The sequence below is a fragment of the Wolffia australiana genome, chromosome 18, assembly GCF_029677425.1.
Source record: "Wolffia australiana isolate 7733 chromosome 18, ASM2967742v1".
NCBI lineage: Eukaryota > Viridiplantae > Streptophyta > Magnoliopsida > Alismatales > Araceae > Wolffia > Wolffia australiana.
In genome coordinates this window covers 129,902-141,101 of record NC_135852.1, presented here as the reverse complement: position 1 = coordinate 141,101, position 11,200 = coordinate 129,902, and the positions used below count along the sequence as shown (strand labels likewise).

At 47.4% G+C, this 11,200-nt stretch overlaps 1 protein-coding gene across 1 annotated transcript; it reads right to left on the bottom strand.

The window, feature by feature from the left end:
* Positions 1-7,493: 7,493 nt before the first annotated feature.
* Positions 7,494-10,365, bottom strand: ENH1 (rubredoxin family protein). The gene is made up of 6 exons (XM_078589875.1): positions 10,207-10,365; positions 9,956-10,144; positions 9,490-9,656; positions 8,685-8,766; positions 8,282-8,350; positions 7,494-7,832 (listed from the first exon to the last, which is right to left on the bottom strand). Exons 1-6 carry the CDS (start codon positions 10,309-10,311, stop codon positions 7,662-7,664), a joined length of 783 nt encoding a protein of 260 aa, XP_078446001.1. The 5' UTR covers positions 10,312-10,365; the 3' UTR covers positions 7,494-7,661.
* Between the last annotated feature and the right edge of the window lie 835 nt (positions 10,366-11,200).

The window sequence follows — 11,200 nt, the reverse complement described above, 5'->3', positions numbered from 1 at the left end:
TCGCGCCTTGCCGACCGCCACAACAGCCGCGGCGCGCCCGCAGCCCGCGCGATACCGCCGATACCGCTGGCGATGCCCGGGCCTCAGCGCACGACCATCTGGCTCTACCTAGCCGCCCGCTGCTGCAGACTCTGTGCTGCGTGCCTCGGCAGCCCGTTGTTGCTCTTGCTACCATTGTACCTGTTTCCCTAGGCCGTCGTGTTCGTTGGCACCGTGCCTCGCCCCGCGCCCAGCCACTGCACTTGTCACTGCTATGACGTCGCGGCGCCGCAACCTACTACTGCTGCACCATTGCCGCACCCATTGCTGCAATCATTGTTGCGTGCTGTGGCGGCGTGCTACTCACACTGTTGCTTTACATAGCGCCATGTAATATGCGGTTCTGTCCGCTGTTGTGAGTAGACATGATTCCCCTTTGCTACTACTTGTCATCACTGTAACTCCCTCTCGGTATTATATTATTTCTTTTAGTGCCTCCGAACATTACTCCACCGCTGGGGTTAGATTAGTTATGGATAGGATTCACGTTCCGAGGATTAGGATTTCAATTGGTACGTATTTGGTTGAGACCGTCGAGGGTGTGCGCAAAAGCGACAGTAGCCGAGCTCACATCGTCGGCCTTCAACCTAACATTCGGATTATCAGGAGCCTAGTGTCATTCCCAGGTTACGCTTACCATTGCTGAATGGTTGTTGGTGTACATCGACGCCGGATTTATACTTCTCATGGATTTTATGGTCGCTTTATTATTAGCAATACATCAGCACTATTCATCTCCACTACATGACAAGACTTCTCTCGTCCTCCTTGTGGTATAACACGAACCGTTTGATCCCAACATCCGTCTTTCTACATCATCCTTAAGCTGGTATACCCCCATCCATATCATCAGCTATGTCACTATCTCCTTTATCCCATTTCTCGCTCTTCATTCATCATTTGTGAGGCCCTGCCATCCGCACCAGTGGTCGTGATCAATTTAGAAAATCTAAAAATAAAAAGAATGAAAATTCAATAGTACTGGAATGATCTCAGAGTCCAATCTTCCTTGATAAACTCGGATGGCTGAGAATATATTCTCTCACTTAAAGCTACCCGATATGACACAGTCTTTGGGCCACGTGGGCTTGAAGTGGTCATAATTTTCATTTAATATTTCAATATCGTGACCCAACCAGCCCTGATCCATTTCTTTGTTTGTTGGCCCAGATTGTTATGATGCTGAAAGAAATGAATTACATATTATCCCGTATACATAGTCTTTAAAATCAAGACACATATTTAAATTCCTATTGGAGTACTAATCGAATACATGAAATACTTTCCCTCTCGTGTACCTTCACGGGCCTTGACTTTGTGCACATTGGGCCTCATGAATGTTGGCATTTGGGGGTCCATAGGCATACACATAAATATAAATACTTTTTTTCCTCTTCATATAATTTATGAGGCGAACATGATGGACATGAGGATGGTCGATGGTATGAACGAGGATAGTGGTTGGAGGTAGAGTGGTACGATAATGGGGATGTAAGTAAGTGAAATGATAAATGAAAAGTTGATAAAAAAACTATAATTATGATAATGATGATGTCGGGAGAGAAAAAAATTATATTATGTCTCAAAAATTATATTATTTTAGAATCTATTGTTAGAAAAATCCCAAAATGCAGAAAATCATTCTAAAAATAGATTTAATCATTCTAAGCTTGACAACATGCAAATATGAGTGATTTAATGTAAGTATACATGTAAATATGATCATATTGAAATGCTATACATGCATGTTATCACCAAGCTCATCTACACCGCTGGGTTTAGCATAGAAATAGATACGGATACTATTCTGAGGGGTAGGAACTCTGTTGGTACATCCTTGGTTGGACATGTCGTGGGTGCACGCACTAGCGGCAGTTGCCGTGACTGCGCCATTAGTCTTCCACCCGACATCCGAGTCATTGGGAGCGTAGTGGTATTCCCAGATTTTCTCTCATATTGAGTTAGTGGTAGTCGGTGTGATTTGACATTCGTATGTGCTTCTCATTGGTTATACACGATGCATTCAGATTTTCATTCCATTCACATTCACCTGAGTAATTGAAGCTAGAACAGTCTTCTGATCCCGACCTGCCATTCCCCATCACCCTTCTTAGCAATGGCTAAAAGCACGAGATACTAGGAGAATGGCGTAGTTGAATAGAAAGTGGGAAATGAGAAGGTGAAGTCGAACGAGGCATTAAACCAAATGAATAACTTTGAGAATTGGCTTTTGGAGCAACTTATTGAACCTAGGGTGGAACTAAAGCCATATCATCATCATTGAAATATGCCTTCTTGGACTAAGAAAAAGATAAATCTGTTAAACAAGGCCTAGCCTTATCTCTATGTAAATGGGCTTTAGCCCATACTCTCTCTCTCTCTCTCTCTCTCTCTCTCTCTCTCTCTCGTTCATCCTCCTTATTTTCTATTCTCCTTTTAAGGGGAGAATGTGGCCACATCAAATACACAACTCCTAATTTTTACATGGTATTAGAGCTCGATCCCGAGCCCTAGCGACGCCGAGCGGCACCTTCTCTTGGATGAAGAAGAAATTCTTCTCCGTCGGAATCTTCTCCCCAGTGAGTCTTCTTCCCGTTGGGCGTCACCCGAGTCTTCATCGCCGTTGGTATTCTTCTCTACCAGAATCTTCTCCCCAGCGAGTCTTCTTCGCTGGAGTCTTCTTGATGGCGAAGCCCTCAACGCATCCGCGTTTTTTTTTTCTCTAGGTTTGGTTAAGGTTTTATATTTAAATAAACTTCGTACTAGTGGTCTTAAGAGGGGGACCCTTTCTTAATGGGTTCCCTCTCTTGGACCACTCCTTAGGGCCCATTATCCTCCCTACATAACGGAAGGAGAGGGCGCCCGACGGAGTAAGTCCATTCTAAATTTTTGGAAAAGAGAAGAGTCCCGTTCCGTTCCCGTTTTGAGAGAAGAGAGTGAGTGAAGGGCGGACGGGACGGGGCCGACTTTGGCCGCCCGTCCCGTTTCGCCCCTCCCCCGTTCCGTCAGGACAGACCGACGGAACCCTAGGCGGCGGCCGCCGCCGGGGTCCCAGGTCGGTGGAGCGCCGCCCGGATCGCGGAGCCGCCGCTCGAGCAGGGGACGCCGCCGCGAGTAGCGGCCGCAGCGCCAGCGGCGCCGCCGCCCGCCGCCGGCGGCCGCCGCCGCCCGCAGCGGCCGCAGCCGCCTGAAGCGGCCGAAGCCCCGACGCGGCCGCATGCGCCCGCAGCTGCCGCGGCCGCCCGCAGCGGCCTCAGCCGCGCAGCGACCGCCGCCGCCCTCAGGGGCCGCAGCCGCCGAGCGGCCGCCGCCCCGCAGCCGCCAGAGCGCCCGCAGCGGCCGCAGCCGCCCGCAGCCGCCGCAGCCACCCGCAACCGCCGGAACCGCGCACGCTGCCGCTGAATTCCACTTGCCCATTCATTTCCACACGATGGAAGAAATGGTCACATAAAATCAATTCTTCATAAAATCAGTATGATGAAGAATCTGTGAACGGGTCTTTTCCTCAATTTACGGGGCTACATTCGACCTTGCAACAAGGAGGACGACAGAGTTCAGGATTCCAAGATCTTCACTGGAGGCACACTCAGCAGGATCAGATCTATAGCGTTGACCTAGCACTATGACGAATCTCCACCTAGCAAGTGCAGGTGCGTTCTGTTATTTCAATTGATACCATGTTTTAGATACCATCAGAACATAATGTAGTGGATAACGGGGCATAAAACAAGATGGATAGAAACCATAACATATAAAAAATAATTACTCTCTTTGAACCATACTAATAGATATGACAACTATACTTTGAGAACATTATTATGGTCCAAGATAGAAAGTCGGCTGGAACCCCCATCTAGAAGGATGTTACAAGATAAATGCTTCCTTTTGAAGTTCTATTCAACAAGTGATTCCTCCAAGGATGGTAGCTAGAAACCCTAGAATAAACCCTCGAACAGCCTAGGGTGTTTAAAGTGGGTCCACTAGGGCTGGTATTATGGTCTATTAAAAAACTATAAACATATTGTGGAAGTTATAAAGAAATATGTAATCATTTTGCAAATTTACCTTTGTAGGTTCCCTGCCTGTTGATGGAGGACCATCTGGAAAACCAAGCCTGAGCTTGTCAACAGCTGCGATGTGGAGCCAAAACTGACACGAAGAACCCAAGCTTCAAGTATTAAGCTTGATGACAAGTCCCTAGAGTTTGTTTTATTGTCTACGCACTGTCTTTATGGATTTTAGGGAGGGCCCCCATGTTTTGGGCTCCCCACGTTTATCCCATGTTTGTGGTTTTATTCGGGCCATTAGAGGAATGTCCATGCCACTTTGGACGTTTCCCCTAATTTAATCCATTAGGGCAACCACCCCTATCCTACATAAGGAAAGGTATGTCCCATATGTCCCTTGGAATTCCATTTTGAGAAATTGAAAGTTGTTGTTCTTCTCTTTGGGGTTCCCACCCTCTTCTTCATGGAGACCTACCTTCATGCTTTCTAGAGTAAGATTTTGAGGAGGACGCCGGACGATTCGCCACTGCTGCCAAGTTCACTGCCACGAAGCCCTTGTCACCGTCAGAAGAACAGCCGGCATCGCTCGCCGCTGTCGCATTTCCTCATTCTCCTGTAGAAGACCTAGCAGTTCTTATAGCTGCTCCACCATTTCTCGAAGCCAAGCTCGCTGCTACGATGCCCGATGGCAACAACACTTCCAGCTACGCGCAGCCTCCGCAACTACGAACATCCTACTCCTATCGGCCATCTGCATCCGCGCTATTGAACAACGGCCGACGGCACCCCTTTGTTACCAGGTAGGCCTCATCGTTGGCTATTTTTGGTCCTGTTGTTACCACGTTGTCTCCGTCCACTCTATCCATCCAACCTCCGTTCGTCGGCCTGTTCATGGGCACAGTCCGCGCGTCGGACACCGCTGTCCCTTCCCCGAATCACGGGCGTCGCCATTGCACAGATGGTGCGTCACCGCCCAAGGCTACTACCAATCGGGCCGCATTCACGGCTGCCAATGGCAGCTATCACCCGCTCCAGTTGCGACGAGACCCGTCGCCTGCCGTGAATCAATGACCTCCCACCAACGACCGACGCTCGCGCCTGGCGCACTGTCGAGACCACTGGGCCTACGTGCCTGTTGGCGAGCCCTGCCCGATCATCCAGACTGACGGGCGGCAGTGTCAGCCAACTGCATTTTTGGCTTCCGCTGATGACTCGCGCCCGGGCTAACCATCTGATGCAGGACATCTACGGTGGGCGTCGATGAGGTCAGCTAAATGGGGCTAGGAAATGGTATTAAAACAAGCCGCAGAATCACTCGATCGATTTGAACCTTTAAGAACGAAAAAATTCAAGGATGGTTCAGCCCCTCTCCTCGTTCGAGGGTGGGAATGCTGTCTTACAACTGCCTGGTGAAAACGACGGCCCTCCATTCAAAATCCCGATTGGCCGGAAAACCAAGAAACGCGCACCTATCTTCTAACCAAACCAAGTAATTCCAATGGCGGAGGAAAAACACCTGAGAAAATGCTAGATGAGATAACACCAGTCACTAGTGAGTGGAGGAATGAACCTTTGGTGCATGCGAGCGTGACGTAGTGGTGTGGGCGACAGTCGAGCGGCGAAGCACGTAGCGGTATTGGTGGCGGCGCGATGAGGCACGGACGTTGTGCTGTCGGTGTAGTCAGAGCATGGGAGGCGTGTGTCCAGAGCGTGGCGAAGAGGGAACAGAGGACGGGTGGTGCGTGGCACCAGCGAGGGCAGAGTGCGGCGGGGCAATGAGGCGTGCACCCGAGGCGCGGGTGGGGTGCTGGTGGGCACCGACACGCGAGGTGGGGGCGATGCACCAGTGGCGTGCGACCAGAGCGCATGCAGTGCGCTGACGGGGTGCTGGAGAAGCGTGGACGGTGTGTAGGCAGGACAGAGGCAGTGCAGAGGTGGCATGAACGGCGGAGGTGTCGAGCGATAGCTTGCCGAAGGCGGCGGTGGGCGACCAGTGGTGGTGGCGGGCCGAGGGCAGTGGCGGTGGTCGGGTGGCACAGCTCGGGCACACAGAGATGCGTGATAGGGGTGCGGGCGGCTCAGGCGTCGTGATGCGGCGGGGCGTCGAGCAGCGGTCCCATGATGGTGGTGGTGGGTGACCAGTAACCAGCGCGGTGTGGTTCAGCGCATGGCGTTGGATCCGAATGGCTCTGATCACCCCGTCCCTAGCGGCGGTGACAACCGGCGGATGGGGCGGTGGCCGGCAGAGGCAGCGGTGGGAAGAGAGAGGAGTCCAAGGAGGCGAAAGTTTTTTTTCCTTTCTTTTCATAAAAACATTTTCTGCTGAACGCTTAGAGAAAACTCAATAATAAAAGAAGTCTGGGTCATCATCCCGGCGTTGACGGCGTCGACATGTCATGGACGTGGCTGATATTGCTCCTTCTTTGACGGGTCGCTGGTCCTCCCTTTGTGGCCCACCACCGTCGCTCGCCATCAACTCCCCGACCGACAGCGTTGAATCAACTGACGGCTACCTTCCCCTTCCGTCTGGACGCAACACCGAATCGTTGGTCCGTGGGTGCCTGATCTTGCCTGCTTGAACGTCGATGAACCGTGCCGACCTCACCACTCGCCCTCGAAATACCTTGCGTACGTCGGCAACGCTCGGGCCATGGGCCTGCAGGTCACAACGTTTCTTCCCCTTTATTTCAAGTATTATTACCTTCCTTTATGCCATCCTCGTTTGCTCTTCGCCTGAATTTTTGAGTCGTAGGATTAGCCACCAAATCTTGAGATAGGGAATTTCGTTCAGTATCGGATTCATGTCGCTCTCAACAACGGTTGTGGACGATGTTGACAGCAATTGTCCCCCACCGTGTCAGTCATCGAGCCGGTCCGTAGGGTCATTGGGAGGCTTTCCACTATCCTAGGCCCCTCGTGTCGCTTCCCTGGTCTTACACCCTAGGTCTGGGGCTTCCATCATATATTTCATTAATTTTACTAAACTTGCATCACCCATCCCACATCGCTGTATCTTGATTATTGTCCCTCCCCCTATGATGTAACATGAACCATTCGATCCTGGCATGTCGTGTTACATCACCTGTTCAATTTTCCTTCTCATCTCTTTCCCCATTCCACTAGGTTATACATACTATCCTTAAAAAAGGGTCTTATGATATCAGACAAATCACAATAATAGTGATGGAAGACCAAAAATAAGACAGCAAATCTTTGAATTTAGAAATCCTAGTAACACTCATGTCCAAGCTCCCGTTTCTTTTTTGTATGATCTTGATCATGACTAGGCATATTTACAAGATAATGAGCAGCAGATTGGAGGATTGATGATTGATGAAGAAATAAAGATTGATAAAGAGAGGATTTAGAAAAAAATACCAAAAATACCAAAAGGGTATGTAATAAAAGAAAGAGAGAAAAAGATGGAGAGAGATAGAAAAAACAAGGTTCAAAACACAAAACAAATTGGATCCTTTTGCCTTATGAAAATCCTCTTAGTATGATAAGACGTGAGGAGAGAAATTCTGACACCAGTCAGAGAACGTCAGTCCTGCACCCTTGAGAAGTACAAGTCTGCAGTAGAGGGATAAATTGGGGTGTCTCCATTGGGATAAATTATTGAAGGCCATATACCAGCAATGCCCCGACTGCCGCCAGGCCAGCCACAAGGCCAATAATCACCCCAATTGGTGGCAAGGTCCCACCGATGGCCTTTCCACTGTTTACATCATACCGGGCAAAACGCTTCTTTGGTGCCGCACATTGAGGACAAACATATGAATCAGGCTGCAAAAAAAGGATTCAGGATGATGATCAGTTCAATTTTTCTAGATAATCATTATGTTAATAACTAAAAGGTAGCTGACAGAATCAGAAAGCTGACCAGAAATTTGGACAGAAAACTACTGACTTTCAAAGACCAAAATTACAAAGTTTCAAAGGAGTTTGGTAACTGGAGTCTTCTATTTTGGGGAAAGATAAGTAAATATGTTACGTTTTCTGGTTTTCATGTTCTGGACATTGGGAAGATGAGACCATGTGACTCAAGCTACTAGTTCTTCTTCTACCCTGTTCGCTCCAGCTCGTTACGCTTTCTCCATCATTATTTATTCTTTCTATTAAAGTCCACTCTTGTTATCTTTCTTTATGTATTTTGATGTTGATTAAACCCCATCTATGGAAAATTCCAGCAACAGTTATTTAGCATAAAGATTATCAAAGTGTCGTGGCCTGACCTGTTCATCGAAAGACTTTGGCAGGAAGTAAATGAACCCGCAATCCAGACAAATGTGGGTTGCTCTAGCCTGCATCGTGAAGGAACGTAAGCATTTAATTTTATGTTGCAAAGAAAAGAAGACATAAAGTGCATTGTTTAAAATGTTTGTGGTAAATTAAATTTATGGGAGCCAAACGAACAGAAATCATCAGTTTAGAAGTTTTAATTTTTAGTTAAAATCGACAGTGTACTTGAAGAGAACATACAGTTAGGAGGTCACGAATTAAAATACATTTTAAGGCATCACTCTAGCTTACGAGGGGCTTACTCAAAGCTTACTCAAACAAATACTCAACTGCTAATGAGGGCTTTAATTTCTGCTTGACAATGAGCAGTCTATGATTCGCCACTGTTCAACTCACCTTCTGAGAATCTGTCAAAGTCCGACCAAATCGAGGCGGAGCAGGCCTTTTAGGCAATCTCTTCACGTCAACCTCCACGCCCCTGTGAGATGGAGAGCAGCTATAAGCATGAGAGAAAAAAGGAGCCGTAGTTAAAGAAGAACATGATAGACTTTTTAGATGATGATTAATTTGCCATTATCATTTGTTAGGGCACAACGATGAAATGATGATATGATGAAAATGGATCTGTCCTTGAATGATTTGAATGGCTGATAGAGACGGTCATCCATATAAAAAAAACATCAACATAAAGCGGTGATTCAAGAGGCCACTACATCTCCCTTGGAACGAGGGGATTTCAAGTGAGCCTGCAAGATTGTTCTTGTCCTCAAGAATATGGGTTCACATTATTGGGCCAATGCTTCATATGCATACCTTGGGGTTTAACCGAATGGTTCTCCTCGATATTCAAAATATGCAAAATCTATACACATCATTTTACACATGATTCATCACGTTTCGGAAAACGGAGAGGTCCTCAGTTAGGAGATATAACCAATGAAGCTTTGCGAAGCTTTACATCAAGCCAAAATGCAGCATAAAATATACATATAATATTCATTGGAAATCAATGCTCCCTTTTTGGAATAAAATCATAACAAAATATGTGACAAAATCAGAAAATACTGGATTTCTACCCGTTTGAGTTTATTTCATTTAAGTTATTCATAGATCCATGGACATGTGAAAACATAAAAGTAAGCATTCTAAATTCTCAATCTAACCGCAGTTAAAATAGTCATAATTGTCCGATGATACCAACCTGCTTACAACGAAGTAAACAGAATCAGGCTTTGCTTGAATTGCAGTCTTCGTAAACCCCAGCTTATCCGCAGGCCAAAGCTCATCGCCGAAGAAGCTGCTCGTGTAAATAACTTGGTCTCCCGCTTTAAGTCCTGCCCTTGCAGCATTTCCACCAGAGTCTACAGACTGAAAAAAACTCCCAATCAATTTCATGGCTGTGGATGGAAGCACAATCGATTATGGTAATGAATTTTGAGAAATGCAGACGTCAAAAGGGAGTAATATAGGACTTTATCAGGTCAATGGACATGTCATGAATATAGATGAAAGAATCGAACAGTGATTTTCCCGAGAGTCTGGCAGTTTCAACGCTTAACCTAACAATTTTGGCGATGAATTTTGAGAAATCCAAACGCTAAGAAACGATTAATCAAAGGCTTTCTCCATGATGACGATTAAGAATCGGGGGGGTAATTGGAACTCACCGTGATGACGACGCCACCCCCAGTCTTCTGCCCCAAAGTAAGACCAAGCGGTTTGTCGACTTCCACCTCAATGTTCTTCGCCGTCCCAGCACTCCTAGCGTTAATCTCCAATCCCTTCTTCGAAGTCAATGCGGACGCCCTACTACCCAAACCCACCAACCGAACCCCATGGAATCCCGATTTCAAACCCTAATCACAGAAAAAATCAGTAATTTGAGCAAATTACCCCAAACAATCGATTATCAGCAGACCTGGGCGAGCGGGAGGGCAGCAGGGGCAGCCGTCTGAGCAGCTCCGGAGGGTCTGCTGGAGAGACCCACCGCCGGGACGGTGGCGACGGCGGCGGCGGCAGACATTGTTGAAGCAGAAGTTGTCTCGCATTGAGGGCGGTGATCGGAAAAAAAAAGATAGTCTCTTGGACGTGGGAGTCTGTGGACGGCGCGACGATCGACCGGATAGGAAGAACACCCGCCACACGCCTGATGGGCCCACCAACCCTTTTACTAGGCCCTACCACCTCTTTTTTATTGCGATCATTAACTCTGCTATTGGGCCTAGCATATATGTTATTGGGCCTATCATCACTGTTATTGGGCCTCAATTGTTATTGGGCCTATCATCACTGTTATTGGGCCTCAATGGTTATTGGGCCTACTCTATATGTTATTGGGCCTACTCTATATGTTATTGGGCCTACTGCAATTGTTATTGGGCCTACTGCAACTGTTATTTGGGCCTACTGCAACTGTTATTGGGCCTACTGCAACTATTTATTGGGCCTAGCATATATGTTACTGGGCCTACTGCAATTTTTATTGGGCCTACCATTTATGTTATTGGGCCTATTGAACTGTTATTGGGCCTATTGAACTGTTATTGGGCCTACATCAATTTGTTATTGGGACTATCATCTCTGTTATTGGGGTCATTAACTCTGTTATTGGGCCTACCATCTCTTTTGTTGGCCCTACCATATCCGTCATTGGGGCCATTAAGTCTGTTATTGGGCCTAACATATCTGTTATTGGGCCAATCAACTCTGTTATTGGGGCCCATCAACTCTATGATTTGGCCTACCAACGCTCTTATTGGGCCTTCTACTCTGTCATGAGGCCCATCAAATCTGCTAATTGGCCTTTCCAGTATTTTGTTGGCCCCTCCTGCTCTTTTATTGGGGTCATTAACTATTGGGCCAACCAGCACAATTATTGGGCCTATGATATCTATTATTGGGCCACGACATCT